This window comes from Arachis duranensis, chromosome 5 (assembly GCF_000817695.3).
Source record: "Arachis duranensis cultivar V14167 chromosome 5, aradu.V14167.gnm2.J7QH, whole genome shotgun sequence".
Lineage (NCBI taxonomy): Eukaryota > Viridiplantae > Streptophyta > Magnoliopsida > Fabales > Fabaceae > Arachis > Arachis duranensis.
In genome coordinates this window covers 103,161,193-103,181,342 of record NC_029776.3, presented here as the reverse complement: position 1 = coordinate 103,181,342, position 20,150 = coordinate 103,161,193, and the positions used below count along the sequence as shown (strand labels likewise).

The window sequence follows — 20,150 nt, the reverse complement described above, 5'->3', positions numbered from 1 at the left end:
TTTGTTTATGCTTCTTAATAAACAACCATCTTTTCTAATCGCCTGACTAAGATTTACAAGATAGTCATTGCTTGCTCAATCCGACAATCTCTGGCATAAAAGCAATAAAATAAAGGAAATGACAAGTAAAACTAGAAGAGCAAAGATGTAATAACAAGAAATTAAAAGGAAAAACTAAATCAAAACAAGAATTAAAAGTTGAATCTAAGAAAAATTAACCTAAACTACCCTAAATTCTAGAGAGAATGGAGAGCTTCTCTCTCTAGAATTCTACCTACAACATGATGAAAACTACACTATGATTCCTCTCCCCCCATTTTCTTGCAATCCTTGGGTTCAAAAGTATCAGAAATGAGTTGGATTTGGGCCTCCTTGAGCTCAGAAATTGCCCCAGCGTTTTGCCTTTAAGTGAGTCATGTGACCAACATCACGCGTGCGCGTGAATGATGCGTGCGCGTCGCTTGATGATTCTCTGGTCAGTCACGCGCGTCGCTGGCAAATCTCCTTTTCACGCGTACACGTGGGTGACGTGTGCGCGTGGCCTTTAGTTCAGCAAATCCTCATTTCTTCATGAATTCTCCATTTTTGCATGCTTTTTCTTCATTCCTTCAACTCAATCTTTGCCTTCTAATCCTGAAATCACTTAACAAACATATCAAGGCATCGAATGGAATTAAAGTGAATTAAATTTATCAATTTTTGGGCCTAAAAAGCATGTTTTCACTCTCAAGCACAAATTAGGAGAAATTCACAAAACCATGCTATTTCATTGAATAAATGTGAGAAAAGTTGATAAAATTTCTTAAATTCAACATAAGATAAACCACAAAATTTGGATTTATCAACATACTTATGCATCAATTTGTGACCATATTCATTGATTGTATATATATATATATATTTCATAAAATAAAAGAGAAAAAGAAGAAAAGAAAAGAAAAAGGAACAGATAGCAATAAAAAGGGTATAAAAATACCCCAATGTAAAGTCCAATTATAATCAATGCACATGTGAGGTGAATTGAAATGAATTTAATGCATGAGTATGTGAAAAAAAATGAGATTTTGGGTATCTAGGCTTGATATTATATTTGTATAGGTCGTATATGTGTCTAGTGAGAGGTTAGGTTAATCAAAGATTCAAATTCTAGCTCGCTTAACCATATATATCCTTGTCCTTACCCTTAACCATATACTTGCATATGTGAATTGAATATTTGTTGATTATTAAATGAAGAACAAAACTTTAGAAAGCATGATTAGAGGAGACTTGAGTGGATCAACCCTAAACACTTGAGTGACTAGAGTGCATACACATCCGGTGAGGGATTCAGTTGCTCAATTTCATGTTTTCACCTTTGATCATCTCTTATCTTTCAAGTTTATCGATTCTTTTATATGACTTAATTCAATTGTGAATTTGATTTGGTTATAATTACTTTAGCCCTTGATTGGGCAAATATGTTTTCTTGGAACTTGATTTACTTTGACTAAGTAGATACATATAGATAGATAGATAGTATTAGTTAGAATAGTAGCATAAAGGTAGATAGGTTGCATTTAGATAGTTTGCATTGAATAAATGTTAATACACCTTTTCTGTCTTTCTTGGGTTTAGCATGAAGACATGCTATTGTTTAAGTGTGGGGAGATTGATAAACCACAATTTTATGTTGTATCTTATATTGAAGTGTGTGGATTTTATCAACTTATTATCTTACATTTATTCACTGAATTAGCATGATTTTACGAATTCCTCCTAAATTGTGTTTAAGAGTAAAAACATGGTCTTTAGACTCTTAAATTGCTAAATTTAATTTACTCTAATTCCATTCGATACCTTGATGTGTTTGTTAAGTAATTTCAGACTTAGAAGGCAAATATTGGATTAAGATGTGAAGAAAAAGCATGCAAAGTGGAGAATTCACGAAGAAATGAGGTTTTGGAACACTTCATGGCCATGCATACAGATGCCTTGTGTAACAACCCAACTTTTAACACATCATGATTAATTCCAAACGTTTTGGTGTTACTTGTCGTATGGACTTAATTGGCTCTAGACTCAGACATTATGAAATGTCAATATAAGCCTTTGTCGGATTAGCGTAATTAAACTACTTTCATAAAATTCATCTAGTTTTTCCGCAAAGTTAATACTTAAAGCAACATCACAGATAGATACATGATAACGGAAGATATATATACAGATATAAACATAAGATAAGTTTTGGAGATACATGCTAAAGATCAAAATATTGAGTACTACATCGAGATATATGTACGTAGAAAAAATTAGAAAGACAGTCCCAACACTCACACGGGTCCTACCCCTCTAAAATATTACAAAAGTGAGGCAAAGTAATACTATAGATAAACAAAAAGAGTAGAAGATCAGCTATGTCAAACTCCGGAATGGTCTCCGAACAGCTCCCTGATAAGTTGTCCAAATTCCTCGGAAAAAGGCTCCTCATCGGACCCCAAGTCCTCCTCTAACTTATCAACCCAGGTGGGTGAATCATGCATCTTGTTGTCTAAAAATCAATGAGTTTGTTTCATGCTACAAAAACATGCATCTTGTTGTCTAAAAATCAATGAGTTAAAACAGTTTCAAAGAACAACAACTTAGTTTTATTCAGAAAATAGCGAATCAGAGAACAGCAAAATAATTCACTAAATAAAAATTCAAATCTAATTAAACTGTAATGAATTAAATCAGAGAACAGAAAAATGAGATATTTTCAAAAACCTAGAAATAAAAGAACAGAGAAATAAGAAGGTTGGAGTTAGGAGGTTGCAGCTGCGTGTAATGTTGCTAAAGCAATAGAGCAGCAGAGGGGTGGTTGCCGTGTTGCTCAGAGCTCGCCAGCAAAACAGAGGTTGCTATAGTTCTGCATCTCTAGTTCGTGAAGAGGAAGAGGCGAGACAAGAAAAAAAGAGAAAGAAGGACAAGGCGAAGAGAAGGGAGATGGGTTTTTCGCCGGTGGTGGTTCAGCGGAGAACGAGGATCGCATACGTCGTTGCCGTGGAGAAGCGTAAGTGGAGAAGGTGACTGCGTCGTCGCCCATGAAGAAGAGCTCCGTGCCATCGCTCGTGGAGGAGAGCACCGCGTAGTCGCCGTACGTGGAGGAGAGCACTGCGATCGAGCTAATATTGCCGTTAGGAATTCCTCGATTAGCAAGGGAGAAAGGGTGTGTGCGTGCAGTAGGTTTCTGGGTTATGTATGTTAGGGCTTAGGGTAGTATAATAAACTGAAGTACATTTGTTCTTTTTTTTTCTAAATTATTTAATAGAAAAAATAATTGGAGAAGATATGATTAAAATTTTTCTTTTAAAATTTTTAACTATGAACAGTTTTAGGCATAGATGTTATTCGTTCAATTTTTTTGACAAGTCTTATTAAATGTATTTTTAGTTAAAAATATTGTCTTAAAGTTTTTATATTGTAACATTTTGTAAATATTGTTTTAGATATCAAAGACAACTATTTTTATGGTGGCAAAAAATTTGGTTATCTTTGTCTTACTCAAAGACAATTGATAAAAAAAAATGTCTTTACTTATCTAAGACAAATTTTATTAAATGTTGCTTTGAATAAGAGTTATCTTAGAGTAAAAATATTATAGTGGTTAGAGTAAAATATACCTAGGTAGTATAGAAATTTTATAAAATCATTGAGATAAAGAATAATTTAGGATTAGGATATAATACTATAAATTTGCTTTGGGAACACATAAAATTTTATTTATCAACACATCCATGAGTTCAAATAATTATTTTTAATTTAAATTTTAAAATAAACATATTAATCATATTTTATAAAATACAGTTTAAACCCAAAATATCACTTACTTAAATTAAATTGTGTAATTCTTTTATTATTGAATTCTAATTTTTATGTTAAAAAATATTCAATTATATTAAAATTACATAAGAATCTTTATTAATTTAAAATTAATTTATCTTATAATCAATTTAATTACTTTTAATAAAATAATTTCTAAAAATATAAACTCAAACTTAATAAAATAAACATATTTAGATTTTCAAAAGTACAGACATGTTATATTATTGCTATATATAGCAGCTGAGTATAACTAACTATTGCTCACTAAACATAACAAACTAACAGTCATCTCATGCATGCTCTAATTTGCATAAGCTGCATTCTTATTTACATTAGCTACTATGGACTCACACTGTTAAATATAAAATACTTTTTTATTTATTTATAGTGTTAAAATGATCTTTTTTTAAGTTAAATATATATTTTTTAAAAAGTATAAATTATACATTCTAAAAAAATGTTTCTTTAATTTTTTAATGCTTTTAATTATTTTTATTATTAAAATTTTGTCAAATATACTAAAAAATATAAAAATAATAAAAGTAATAAAATGTATGGTTAATCAATCTAGTAAACAACTTAGCTTACACTATAATAAAAATATCTTCAGCTCAGGTTTTAAAAATAATGAAGTGTATTTTTTTCTGCATATACATCATGAATGACTTTTAAAAAGATAAATTTGTGCACCAATAACACCTATCGAATTCCCATCATATAAGTAGATTATATATTATAAATAAAAAATTTAATTTTAATAAACTAATAATGTAAAATATTTATCATAACTTTTCAATTACAATTATTTATTTCACATGATAAATATAAAAAGTAGATATTTTAGTGGATATTACAATACATTTTTTAATATAATATTAAATATTTTTATATTAACAAAGTTAAATTTAAAAAAATTTGTTTTTTTCCCCGAGAAAATGCTTCGTTAATTATTCCCAAAACTTAAGGTAAGTTTATTACTGATATTATTTCAAGTGGATTGCCACATCACTACCTCATTGTAAAAAAAGTGAGGAAAGTAACGTGTTTACTGTTCACCATATGCATGAGCGCCTTGTTCGAGATAACTCCCAACACACGCTGCACTCCATCAACCTCACTCTTAGAAATTTGGTCAAAATACCCCTCAAACATGCAACAACAGATACACTAAGCCCTTGCAATGTTATGTTCTCCATCAAGGTCATTAGAGTAATTCCAACATTTTAAACTGAGACTAACAAATTGGTCAATCTAAAGTTTCGCCAAACCAAAGCACTATATTAAAAGTCACAACAACTCATAATTTCTCTCTAACTCTCATTCTCTCACTTACAATCATGGCTATTACAACAATAAATTCAAACCTCCTCTACAAGGTTATTATTGTTATTTCCTTCCTTGCACTCACAACTTGCCCGGTTGCCTCGGCCGAGGAATGCACTTCGAACCATGAAGGAGAATGTCACAACCGGAGCGAGGCGCTCAAGTATAAGATAATAGCAATATTTGCAATTCTGGTGACGAGCATGATCGGCGTAACGCTGCCGACGCTCTCACGCATTGTGCCGGCAATTCACCCAGACCGTGACCTTTTTGCGTTAGTGAAGGCCTTTGCCTCCGGTGTCATCCTCGCCACGGGTTACATGCACGTATTGCCAGACTCATTCAATGACCTCATGTCGGACTGCTTGCCGGAAAATCCGTGGCACAAGTTTCCATTCACTACATTCATCGCCATGTTTTCCGCTATTTTCACCCTCATGGTGGACTCTTTCACCATCAGTTTCTTTAAGAAGAGAATCCCTGCTTCTTCTTCTACTAGTGATGTTTCCGAAAAGAACATTGAAGTTAATGGTGGTTGCCGCGAAGTGAATAAAGAATTGGAATTGCTTAGTCACAGTCACACTCACGGTCATGAGATTGAACATGGGAATGGAAACATGAAAGTTGTGAGTGCGGAACAGTTGCTACGCTATCGTGTTATCTCTCAGGTTAGTTGCCTTAGCTGGTAAACTACCAAAATAATAGTAGAAAGCTTATAACATTAACAAAAAAAGAACCCCAATAAATATGAGATTGCGTCTCTGGTGGCTATACCAGTGATGGCTACAAATGACTACATGTTGACCACGCAATAGGATGATGACACCTGGATTGTGAGAGTGTATCATTAACGTTTGATTAGCATATTAAACACGGTAACTTGTGTTTCTTTTACCCCAGGAATTTTGTGAAAAAAATCATGATGTATATATTAGGAGTATGATTGTCAGTAGGGTGAATCAATTTCTGGAGAGAATGGGTGGTTGTTTCGACTGCCGGTGATAGCTAGGTCCCAAGTTAACCTCTGGCGATGCAATCTGTATGTAGCGGAGGAAGAAGAACAGTAGTTATCTTTCGAGTGGAGTGAGGGTTTTGTCGTCGACAGTGATTGTTGTGGAACCCAATGATGTGATGATCATTCTTTGTATAAGGAGGAAGAAGGTGAAGTAGGTTAGATTGGATGGTATACGAAGGGCGTTAGTTGATATCTTGTGTTCTTGGTTTGTGTCCATGGAGTTTTGCGATGTCTGGTAGCATTCCAGGTAATAAGATGTTGGAGTTGCAGGTGGTTTCAAGTTTGGCATTTGTTTTTAGTCTTGGCTTTGAGAGGTTAAAGATGAGTGTGTGCCAGTGTCATTGAGTTTAGGAAATTGGTTTTTTTTTTTTCATAATATTATTGGGCTTGCTATTTATGATGTTGTTTTTTTGTGGTATCTATTTGGGCCCAAATTTTTCAAACAAAATGAGTGAAACCGCTCATAATTACCGTGTCATTAGCATAGTTACCGCTTCCCAAGTTTAAACTCATGCAGTCAACATTTTTATTCAACCCGCCACATATCGCTTGATTACGGGCTAACTTAGGATAGTCACGCTAGTCACCAGTCGTAACTAGGCACCACAGACGACACCTAAATATGAATGATAAATAAGTTTTCAAAAAAATTATAAACGTGATAACAATAATAAAACAATATCATATTTTGTTATAAGTGACAAGTAATATGTTTTGTTATTTTATTCTGTTTTTGTTATATGCATGTAACACTACTAATCTTCGTTTTATTATTATGTTTATTATTTATTGTTTGGTGTATGAATTGTGAGATATAATTGTGTGTATATAAAACATATGCAGGTGTTGGAGCTAGGGATTGTGGTGCACTCAGTGGTGATTGGTTTGTCATTGGGAGCTTCAGATAATCAATGCACAATTAGGCCTCTCATTGCAGCACTTTGCTTCCATCAAATCTTTGAGGGAATGGGCTTAGGAGGCTGCATACTTCAGGTTTAATTTATTGATCATCGATATATATCTTTATGATATTTTCTTATGTTAAAAAAAAATAACTACACCAAAAAATAATACTAGTTAATTTTGTTAAAATCAAATTTTCTTAACTACTAATAATGAAGTAATTAATGAAACATTGGATGAATAAATATTAGAAAAGTTAGTTTCTAGTCTTTTTCCTAACAACAACAACAAGAATAATAATAATAATAATTACTCATGTTTTTCTAAAATAATTTTCTATTTTTAAACATATACATAAACTAAGAAAATAATCAAAGAATTTTAAAGTTACAAAAAATTGAATCTATTTAACAAAATTATATTAATATTTTTTACGTATTCCATTTCTTTTCTTAATAACTTAGTTCAATCATGTCTTTGTGTAAATGTAAAATTAAAAAAAATATATTAAATATTCTCACCAATTTTCATTTAGTTTGTAAAAATAATATCTTTTTTTGGTGTCTCTATTTTAATTTATAGTATTTTTGAGCTTTACAATTTTAAATGTGAAAAATTGAGAATAATCGAAACAAAATTTCCTTATTGTTACATATTTTATTTTCATAGTTCTCTAAAGTAAATATAAAACACTGAAAATGATTTAATTAGTATGTTAAAAGTGATAAAATATATTGATGCTTATATTTGAATGGTTTAATCCTAATAATTTAACAGTTGGATAATACTGTTGTCGGTTTCTATGGTATCTAAAGAATAAAGAATAATAAAGGAAAAATGTCTAGAAATGTAATATTTATTGAGATAATAATTATGATAAGAGTGAACTACCATTTTGGGTTCTGAAAATTTTTATTTTTTAACAAAATGACTTTTAAAAGAATGAAATAACATTTTGATCTTCCAAAAATAATCTTAATTTGCAAAATATACTAAGAATAAAAAAACATACTCAAAAAAAGACTCTAGAGGTCGAAATGTATACTTAAAAAAAAGATATTCCGTAAATTTAATAATTTTATTTTAAGTAAATTCTTTTTTGAATTTTTTTTGGTAAAAATATAAATACTAAAAAATTACTCTATGTATTGAATGTTAGGTAAGTCTTCTATACATACCTTCTAAACCATTTCTACATGTTATAACAGAAAAAAATTTTAAATGTATGAGTTGTTTGCCTATTATAAAAAAATAATGTATTTTATCAAATTAAGACAATTTTTCCAAGCTTCATTCTATTTCTTTCTTTTGAAGATTATTTTGTCAAATACTAAATTATTTGAGATTAAAATTATGATTTACTCACAAATGATATACAACTTTATGTGAAAAGAAAAGTAACTAAGAATGATTTAATATATAAATAGATATCCATCTAATGAATATATATTTCTTTTTTATTATCTTCTTACGAGAACAGGCAGAATATGGGATAAAGATGAAGTGCATTATGGTATTTTTTTTTCCGTGACAACTCCATTTGGAATCGCATTGGGGATAGCTCTGTCGAAGGTGTACACTGACACAAGTCCAACCTCACTCATAGTTGAAGGTGTTTTGAATGCTATATCTGCAGGACTTCTCAATTACATGGCATTGGTAGAGTTATTGGCCACTGATTTTATGGGCTCAAAACTCCAAAATAGAGTGAAACTTCAAATTTTTTCATATCTTTTTGTTTTGCTCGGAGCAGGAGGCATGTCAGTCATGGCAATATGGGCATAAAAAAAAAGAAATGGAGAAAGAAAGAATAGAATAGAGTTTTTAGAGAGGGATTGCTTTTTACTTTTTTTTTTCTTCTCACATGCCTTCACTAGTTGATACGAGAGAAGTATCAGATTTAATGGGTTATTTATTTACAATCAAATAGTTTATGGCAAAATTATTTCATTTATTTACAATCAAATAGTTTATGGCAAAATTATTTCTATTATAAATTAAAAAATATTTTATTTTTTTAAAAAAATTAATCCAACTTTAAATCTCAAAATTTAATTTTGGTTTTTGGTAGGGAGCAAGTTCGTCATATTACGACAAATTTTATAAAATTTATAAAGTTGGCTACACTCCCAACAAACTTTAAATTTCTACGTTTTTTCGTATTAGGAATGGCTTATTTGTGTGCTCTTATGTACTTATGTATGTACTCGTGGAGACTATGATAGTAGTTGTTACTGCTGCCGACGATGTTGAAAAAACTATGCTTGTTGTTTATCTAGTATTTAACTCTCCAACTTTTCTTTTCATGCAAATTAAACCAAACAAGGTTCTTATTCTTATACTCTTGTGTACTTTTTTTTGTTTAAAGTTAATTTAATAATGTCATTCTTTAAAATTAATTTTACAGTACTCATAAATAATTAATACAATAATAAAAATATATTTGTTTTTATTGAATTAAATTAAATATTTTTATAATTTTAAAATTATTCATTGGAGGAAATGAAAAAAAAAAAATCAAACAAACATAGCAACAATTGAATTATACACACATCTCGGTGACTGAGAGTCAATTAAAACTTTGTACATATCTCGAGTACTGAGACCCTTTACGAATTTTTCATTTATTTCGGATACTCAGTATCCATTTAGCTCTTATGACACAGATCGGTATTTGAGTACCCGAGATTTGTTCATTATTTAAAACCCTTAGTAATCGAAATGTGACATATTAGCTTTATCAGGTTTGTTACCTGAGATTCACTTCAATCGCAACTGCATTACATTGTCTTTTATCAAATTTGTTCCCTGAGATTCACTTTAAATTCTATAGATTTAAGCTTTGAGTATTGCTCCACCATTATAAATTTGTGTCACTGTTATTTTGGTTAAGTGCTAGGTTTCTTGGGAGTTTAAATTTGGATTTGTAATTTAGGTGTCAATTTGTTCTTATTATGGATCTGTTTATGGATTTGAGCTTAGCTTCTATTATTTCAATTTTGGGGGATAATTTATGGATTTAACTGAGATTGCTGAGAATTCTAAATTGCAATTTCGACTGAAGGAAGTCAAAGAGCAACTGGTAAAAGCTAAATTCAAATCAAATGAAGAGGTACTATACAAATTCATGATTTATAAATAAGTATAAAACTTAAAATCAAAATACCTTTCAGAAATAAGTTTTCAACATAAATAGAAGGAACAACTAATGTGATGATTGTGTAGGTTGGAAGTGTTCAACCAGCTGCTTCTCAAAGAGAAGCCGATTTAAGTTCGAAACTAGATGAGTTGGAATGAAAAGTTCATGACAGAAATGTGCTGAATGAAAAGATTTTAGAGCTTGAGAAAGAGTTGCAGCTTGCACATGAAACTATTGCTAACCAGCTATGAGTATGACCGTGCATTTTTTTACTTGCGATATACTCTTCGCGATCTAAGCTAAGCTTTATGTTATTTATTTAAGCATCAAACTATTTGATGACATTCAATCATTAAAAATCTCATTTTCTTTAGGCTATTCCTTTAAAGTATTTCAAATTACTGAGTGTTTTTCTTATATTATTTTCTTTTTTGTCTTGAAATTCTAAGTAGAAAGGAGCAGAATCTCAAAGGTTGGAACAAGAAGCAGCCTTGAAGAGTTCTCTTGAAGAACTTGAAAGTAAAAAAATGGAAGTCCATCATCTTTTAATAACCTTATTTCAAGTACATTGATTTTTAATTGTTTTGTTGCTTTTTCACCCTGTTTTTGATATGGAAAATTTGGAACTTGTAATTTATGACCTGGCAACTATTTTTTCAAACCTAATTAACGAATTCTCTTCCTAACCTTTTCTTTATATATAGTTGATTTAAATAAGCCCCTTGTTTTCTAGGTACAGGCACAATGCCTATCCCTTACATCTTTCTTACATGTTCTCCATGCCTTGTCTTGTAGGAGACTTTGGCTTTGTTTGTTTTCGAGAACAGGATAGGACAAGACACTGATGGACAGAGACATAAAATTGTGTTCTTATATTCTGTTTGGTAATAAATTAAAACAAATTATGAAAATTTAATTTATTCTCATTTTTTCATTCAAAAAATTTGAGATGAAAAATATAATAATAAAAAATATAATTATAAAAAATTAACAAGAATAATGAAAGAAAAATAAAAAATAAGTTATGTCTCTTGTTAGTGTCTCCGTGTCTTTCCTGTCAGGATGGACATAAAAGATACTAATTCAGTGTCTCTGGACACATTATCTCTGTCCATGTCTCATCTGCCAAACACAATCGTGTATTTCTGTGTATTTCTATCTCAGTGTCCTGTCTCTGTAAAACAAACGCAGCCTAATTGTTGTATAGGTGGTTTCTGTTTTTAGAACTTATACATGAATTTGGTAATGATTTATTATTGGTTCTGTGAATGTTTTTTAATGCCATATATATATACATATATATTATGTGAGAAGCTTATTGCCAGGGGTTAAAAGAGTTAGTGCCAACATTTACAGTAATAAGAATTAACAGCAACCGCCAATTTTAATTTACATCTCAGTAAAAAAGATTACACCAAGCTTATTGGTGATAACAACTGTGAATTGCATGAACAATTGATAGCACTTATTTTCCTATTCACTTATATGTTTCTTGGATTTTAATCTTTTTGTGACTACATTGTCTAATAATTTTCTGTTTTTGCTCCTATGTTACTCACTCTTTTAATGACATTTGAAAACTGGAACATAATTTGCTTGTTCATTGTTCCTGGATAGAAAGGGTGAACTTAACTAAAAAAGAATACTTATATAGGTTTTTAGCCAATTGCTCGATTTTGATGTTAGTTGTTAGTGTTTCCTAAATAAATGAAGTTTTAGTAGAATATGGTATACAATGCATAAAATAAGCTTTTTAATTAATGTGGTTATTTGGTAATATTCATTTCTTTAGTTTCAATTCAATGCAATGCAAGATAGCTCATTCTATTTGGAATAACGGAAATATTTTTTGTTACTAATAATGCTTGGTTTGTAATAAGCGACTGATTTGGTGACTGAAATATTGGTCGCTAAAATACAAGTCCCCACTTAGCGACCAAATTTGAGACTGAAGTATTGGTAGCGAATTAGAGATCAAAATACTGGTTGCAAACTAGCAACCGAAAGTTGGTCGCTATTTAGCGACAGATATACTTAGGGACCAATTTAGAAATCAGAAAATTTGGTTATTATTTAGTGGCCGATTATGTTTGCGACCGATCCCAATGGTGAGGGTTTGGTGTCCTTATTCAAAAATCGGTTGCTAACGGTTAACGATTGAAGTTGGTTGTTATTTTCTAATTAACGACCAAGGTTTTAGCGACCACTAAAATTGATTGCTAAATCGGTCGCTATTCTGATAATTTTTTGTAGTGACTTCAACAATCCCAAGATTTTTAATCTAAAGTCACCATTTTAGACATAATTACTTTAAAAGTTGCTAGTAAAACAATTAAGGCGTTGCTTTGAATTTTTTCAAATAGGAAAGATTTAATGGTCAAAACTTCATAAGATAGCAAAAGAACTTGTACTTTCTTGCCACAAAAATAATGTTACTTATGTTCTTACTACGTTAAGGCCTCAAGAAGTTATAGAGGAGATCATAAAAAAAAATTTGAACCAAGAAAAAGTGAGACAACTATGATTATATATAGATGGGGCATAGAATATGCATATTTTTTTATGTACCATAATGTGCAAAAACTATGGACAAATTTGAAAGTAAAATATATATGGTTGAAAATACGATAAGTAAAAAATTTGTTATCATTCGTTTTAATAATTGTAATATAGGTGATAAGACGTTTGTTATGGAACAATTGCATAAAATGAATGCGTCTTAAATAATTTCAACCAACATAACACATACACATGTATAATACTATTATTTTATCTTCAATTCACTATAAGAATAAGGCCGATTAACTATCACAAAAATAATTAAAAAATTATCGCTAATCTGATGTAAAATATAATTTGTGACGGATTAGCTACTGCCTAGCAATCAATGCTTTGCTTGCTAATCATATGTCGCAGATCAGTGAAACAAACATAATAGTCTCTAATTCATCAGAAAAGTTTTTTAGTGACCGAATAGATAGTCGCAAATTCATCAATAAATTAAAAGCTGATTCCATAGAAGAAATAGACTAAAAGATAATCGCTGATTAGCAACAAACTCTATGGTAGACTCATCGCTAAATCCAAGCTAACTTTGTAGACAAAATGGAATGCTTAGTTGATAATTAGCGAGAAACTTTTCCGAACCTAACTCATCGCAAGTTGTCAGCTAATATGATCGCAAATTTGTCACATTTAGTAGCAAATTTATAGCTAATCTTTAAAAATCCTTAATCAAATTTGTAAGAATTTTGTCGCTAAACCAAAGCTATTCTAAATGAAAAAGCAAAGTTACAAAGTAGTCGCTAATTTGCCAGGAAATAATATGTAGGAAATTAGTTGCAATACTATCACAAATGTCATCGCAAATTCCTTTTAAACTAGTAATAAATCAATAGGTGTCTCATAAATATTTTAGTCGCAATGAAGTCTTTAATTTGTCACCAACATCAACAACAAATATGTCGTTAATGTTTCCCAGCATATTAGTTAGAATACCAATTTTGTCGCTATACTAAAATAAACCTCATATTTTTTATTTTAGTCATTGAACTAAAAAATTATAACACGCATAGAAATAAAATTAGTTTATCAAAATTATACATATTTAAAAAAGTTCAAGCCATGTTTAAAGAAATTAGGTATTAAAGCTTAACCTAATAATAACCAAGCCTTTAAATTTGATCAAATACTATTCTATCTATTCAATAGCTCTAAAAAATATAACTTAATTAGTAAACTAATAAAGAAAAAGGCTCAGTTACAATATCATATAAAAGTAAGTATTCACTCAATTCTTTAGAGATGTTTCAATCTGGCTGCCCAAATATGATCATGCTTCTATAAAATTCATTATACATTACACATCTCAATTCCTCATTGCACATTGAAAATTTTAAGAAAATAAAAAATACAAACAACACCTAAGACTTGGCATATCAATTACACAAAGAACATGTCCACCAGTTCCACATTCAGTTTCACCAATGTTGTTACTTATACTATGATCAAACTACAAAAAGATCAAAGAAAAATAACATAAGTAAATAACATCTTAGAGAAAGGCTAATTAAAGAAAGGCTCCAAATGCATCTTAGAGCAATTACCTAACATCAACAATGTCATGAAATCCATAGCATATAGTTGTAGAAATCATGTCAGGGAAGCTCATGATTTTACAGAACAAAAAAAAAGTATATACATATATCATTAAGAAAAAGCAGAAATACCAAGGTGCATTTGGTTTGTGTTTTTATTTTTTGTTTTCATTTTAGTGTTTTCTGTTTTCTGAATTTTGTGAAGGAAAAATGAAAACATTGAAAACAGTATAATCCTTTTTTCTATTTTTCACTTCCTATTTTACTTTTTCCTTCACAAAATCCATAAAACAGAAAATAAAAACGCAAACCAAACACACCCTTAATTTCTTTATATGTTTTCAAGAACAAAAGAATAAATAACTAAATACAAAATGTTCAAACAAGGATGAGGCGGAAACTAGATGCCAGGGCAACCCATTACACTTACAATGTATCATATACAAATGGACAAGTTCAAACTCATTAAATTGTTATTTATGATTAGCAAACATGATACTAGGAGTAGATAGCTATCTTGTTGATTTTATTCTTACCCAAAATAAAATAAAGAAAAAAAAAGAAGAAATTGTCTTTTCTTCCTTGTATTTGTTTTTTTTTGTATCCTATCTTTTTTATACAAGATTGAAGGATAAATGTTTTATGAAAAGAAGGAGAATGATACATGTTTTAGATATTTGTAACATGAGGAGTTTAAGTATTATTTTATAGTTATCCGTTGATACTTTTAAGTGCTAGAATATTCAATTTATTTTTATTTTATTTATTTAGACAGATTTTATATTAATAGGTTTAGAATTTTCTATATTTAACCTAATATATGCCTTATACACTATTATAGCCATAAGACACATATTAGAGGATTGAAAAATAACTTTTTGATTTCATGGTCAAATAATAATGTATACAAGTAAAGTTGAGTGAATCATTCTTATATTGCATCAAGAATTGGATAAGATATAGAGTGATTTTTTTCTATTCACTTTTAATTTATCCCAACTTCTAATTTCTACAAGTTATAGGTTGAGTGAGTTCCTTCTTGTTACATCAAAAAATTAGATAAAAGATATTATGATTTTTTTATTCAATTTTAATTTATTCCCTTTCAATTTTTCTTATTTATCCTCCATTTTGAATTATTTGGTATTAGATTTAGGTATTAAATTAATTTTTATTTCTCCATTTTGTTCTTCTTTTGTCCTAATACAAAAATTACAATGTTCCAAGTGTCTCTGCCCTTATTTCTTTTTATATCTTCTTACTCGTCCTTGTTGTCTTCATTGTCTTGTGTTTCTTTTGTTATTATCTTTATTCTCTATTAATATATCTTGTTGATTTCATTCTTACCCAAAATAAATGAAAGAAAGAAAACAAAAAGAAGAAATTGTCTTTTATTTTGTATTTGTCTTTTTCGCACATTATTTTTCATATAACATGATTGGAGGACAAATCTTTTTGAATAGGAGAAAAATGATGTGTTTCACATACTCATGATATAAAGAGTTCAAATATTATTTTATAGTAATTTATATTTTTTAGTGTTAGAATGTTTAGTTTAATTTTATATATTTTTATTTTATTTATTCAATAAGCAAATTGGGCTTTATATAAATTGGCTTAGAGTTTTCATATCTTTAATCTAATATGAGGTGTATAAATATCTCATATAGCCATAAATCCATAATAAACATATTAGAAAGTGAAAATTTACTTTTTTGGAATTGTGATGAAATCATGGTGTGTACAAGTGAGGTTTTGAATAAATTCCTTCTTGTTATATCAGAAATTAGATAAACAGTAGAATAATTTCTTTCTATTCAATTTCAATTTATCCACTACAACATTTTTGAGCTATTACAACATGTAGAACAGACAACACTTAAAAATGTTGTCTATAATAATAAAAAACAACTTTTAAAATTTATTGCAAAAGAATAAGGCTATTGTAACTCTTTATTATTAACTAACGTGTCATAAGCGTTCTCTTTGATCAATTAGAAAACATGTAAAAAGCGTTACTTTAGTAAATTAATCCAACAACTCTTATGGTTTTCATATATTACCCTTTACGAAGGATGCTTTAAAATTTTTAATAGACTTCTTGTTATAATCGTTGCCTAAAATAATTCAATATTTTCTTTCAAAATTTTACGCTTCCCTCTAAATATTTTAAGCAGCACAGCATACATTCATCACCTGATTCACTCCTGTTACTAAATCGTGATACTCTTCCTTCTTATTCTCTGTTGTCCTTGTTGTTGTTTCCTCTTTTTGCTGCTGCTATTGTTACTGTGGTTTGAGGAGCGAAATTCGATCTCATATATATGCTTTGTTTATGTTGTGGCTCGCTTCGATTTACCTCATTTGTTACTGAATTCATCGATTTCTACCCTAACACAATTTCCCCAATTTCACAACACTAATGTGCGCATTCTGCATTTCTCTCTGCTCTACCGAGTTCTGCTCTACTCCGCCGTGTTCTTCTGCTCCGCCGTGTTCTTCTCCTCACGTCGAGTTCTGCTTTGCTCTACCATGTTCTTCTGCTCGCGCTGAGTTCTGCTCCACTCCTCCGTATTCTAAATTGGGAGAAGTAGCTACTTATGCAAAAATAGTGAGAAATGTGACCTTGTTTTTCTTTTCCTTAATGTTTCAAAAATTTCATGTAACTCAATTAGATTACAATAAGGCCATCTGCAGATAAATGTGAGGTATGTTCCTTTTGTCTTTAAATATGTCATTTAATTTTAAGTTTAAGAAATTGGAGAATAAACTCTCAGTTGCTGCTATTTTACAGGCAGAGTTGTTAAGCAAGAAATATGAGGAGAAGTACAAACATTGTAGCGGAAATAACATCCAAATTGATTGTTGAAGAAGCTAAATTTCGTGATATACAGGTAATTAGAAATTTGCATTATTATTTGGAAAATAGTAAAAGGATTTTAGGGAAGAATCAATTGTTATTAGCCTTGCTTAATGGATGTAAAGGTAATTATAAAGGTAAGAAGAATGAGATTTTACAGCAGGAAAGGACAGAAGAAAAGGATTTTTCTGTGGTCTGAGGTTCTTCTTGTGAGGATTTTGCTCCTACTTAATGGGTCTACTTAAAGAGCTTTTGTTTTTAGTAATTGACTGTGTGGGATTGGCTTGGTTTATTCTAGTTTTGAAATTTTGCTGAAAATGAAGCTTTCTTCAGCTGATTTTTGTCCTCCACCCCCGGAAGGTATGTTATGTATACACTCTTGTTTGCATATTCTTCCTTGTTCATCTCCCTTTCTATTCTCTACTGTTTTGGAGCTAGTTATTGTTGCATACCAGTGTTAAGGGGTGAAAATGCTATTCTCTTTTAGATCTTGATGAACTTTGGTTGCTGAGAAATTTGTGTATATAATCATATGGTTATAGGAGAAAAGAGGGATTGCACGGGGATTTAGTTTAAGCCACCTGGGTGTTGGGTTTCACTTCCATGGTTGAAGGTGGTCAAGTTAGCCATCTTCACATGCTTCTTGTGTTCTGCACTCTTCCTCTTAGTTGTCCTTTTTTTGTCTTTACCTTTATTTCACTCAATTCTTTTACTTTCACAATTAAACTTTATTAATACCTACAATTTTCCAGATCTTGACTCTCAATATCTATTTACTTTGGTATTCTTCAACTAAATGACTTTATCTATTAATACCTACAATTAAACTTAATGTCATTTCCAAAACAGTTTGTGAAAACAAGTTTTTGAATAAATAATAGATCTATAAACTATCTAAACAAAAATAAATTTATTTATTACTTTTCTTTTTGGGGTGTCAAGAAACAAAATTAACTTTTAATAACATCACTTTAGAAATAGTGAGGAATTGATGGGAATTGGGGATGGTATTTGTCGCTAAAAAAGATAGTGCAATTCTCAAAGTCTTAGAAGTCATTTATTAAAAAGAAATCTTAACAAAACATTATTGTTCTTTCATAGGCATGCGTCGGTTTGCTTAGGTTATGCAATAGCCGTTAACTAGGGAAGGTCATTTCGAAATAGTCTTGGAGAAAAGCATATGATTTTATAACATATGAATGATTTTGATGGACTTTCATATGGTTACTTGAGGGCCTTTGGTTACAGAAGAAAAGCGCGTTTTGGATTCAGAACTTTAGCATGCATGTGTTGGTCCCCTTGTTTCTTTACCAGTTGTTAGAAGCTAAGTTGTGTACTTTCCACAAGGTCACAGTGAACAGGTAAGATTGTGATGTTGGAAGTTATATGCCTAAGTTCTTTTAGTTTATGTCTAAATTCTAAACTATAAAATAATAATAAGAATCCTAAGTTTTAGATGCTAGTTTGTTTGATTACTTGGACTTGATGAGTTACATGCATGCATGAATTGTTTGATTTTAATTATAATTAATTTTAGGTGTTATCTTTTTTATCTTGTTCTGCACCTTGTTGCTATACTGTAACTATTATAAGTTGTAACTATTTTATCTGTGTTGGTTAGTTCCAACGCTATAGTCAAAGAGTGTAGGTTTTGTAAGTGCTTTTTTGGATTTGTTTGCATGTCCCTAATGGATATTTGGTATATGAGTTATATAGAAAATGAAATCGGTTAGAATAATCATGCTTCTCACTATATTGTGGAACTAATAATTAATTCAAACATAAAAGGTTTTCGAGATTTTTGAGCATATTTATCTGATTATCATCATTCATTTCTGTTTAATTTTCAACACGGTTCATCTCATCTTGTTGCTTTCTTCTTAATGGAAGGACCTTAAACCTCTCTCTCTCTCTCTTCTTCGCATTGTGTTGGTTACTTCTCTCTGCATTTTGGGTTTGTCGCTGTTGGCGTCTCCATCGTGTTCGTCACTGCTCACCTCGCCTGGCCGTTGGGTTTGTCCCTGCTCGCGTCGCCATCTGTTCATCACTGCTCGCATTTGAAGCTTTTGATTTTTGGTCTTCTTGCTTCCAATTTTCTCGTCGCCTTCTGCTCTCGGCGTCTTCTTGGCTCCTGGCTGGGTGCTGATCTGCTCTGCACCGCCGTGGTGCATCACAGGTAGGCTCCTTGCTCTATTCTATTTTCTTATGGCTGAAATTGATGAGAAATTTTGGTTCTGCAATTTTTTCTTCTTTGATGAGAAATTACTGCTTAATTAATTCTGGTCCTGTAAAATCACTACAATATTTTACTGTTATGATATATTTATCTGCCTTTGATTTAATCACTAAATGATGGAAATTTTAGGACTTGGAATTTAATTATTGTTGGTGGAATCTCAATTTGAAAAGTTAATAGTGGGTTCATTGTTATTGTAGGTGTTGGAGTTGGCTGGGAATTCTTTTAGTTCAATTGAGTTAGCGCTATGTTTTTCGCCATGCTTCCAATTACGTTCACTACTTCTTTTTTTCAGCTTCTCTCTTTTTGCAAATTTTGTAGGTTTGCTTTCATAGCTACAATATTTGCAAATTCATCTCAAGAGGCATTTACAGGCATTTTCCTTTATTCTTCTTGCTTTCATTCATTCCAAATATCATGAACTTCTTTTCTTTTACCAACATATTTTTTGTGTTTTTCTGGTCATTGCAGAAATATAGACTTGGGAAAAGCCAACCACAACTTGAAATATGTTCTAGCAACAACAAACATGAAGGTAACTTGGTTATGGTTTCTCAGTTATTATAACTTGTTCTGATGAATGATCATTTTTCTCTGTTGGTGCAGATTGTAGAGAAATGAACAACAGTAAAGGTCCTTGTAGCAGCAGGGAAGAAAGTATTGGAACACAGAATGAGATGACTGAGTAATAATTATAATAGTTAGAAAATTGATCAAACTAGTTGAATGCTTTT

General features: G+C 30.6%; 1 protein-coding gene and 1 long non-coding RNA gene across 2 annotated transcripts; both read left to right on the top strand.

The window, feature by feature from the left end:
- Positions 1 to 3,062: 3,062 nt before the first annotated feature.
- Positions 3,063 to 8,869, top strand: LOC107491017 (fe(2+) transport protein 1). The gene is given in 5 exon segments (XM_016111800.3): positions 3,063 to 3,089; positions 5,220 to 5,834; positions 7,025 to 7,174; positions 8,565 to 8,607; positions 8,610 to 8,869. Coding segments are annotated over 5 exon segments (1,095 nt in total).
- An 8,077-nt stretch (positions 8,870 to 16,946) lies between these two features.
- LOC127747418 (uncharacterized) lies at positions 16,947 to 18,417 on the top strand. The gene is made up of 3 exons (XR_008009211.1): positions 16,947 to 17,028; positions 17,115 to 17,214; positions 17,723 to 18,417. It is a non-coding gene; the product is annotated as an uncharacterized LOC127747418 (long non-coding RNA).
- Positions 18,418 to 20,150: the final 1,733 nt, after the last annotated feature.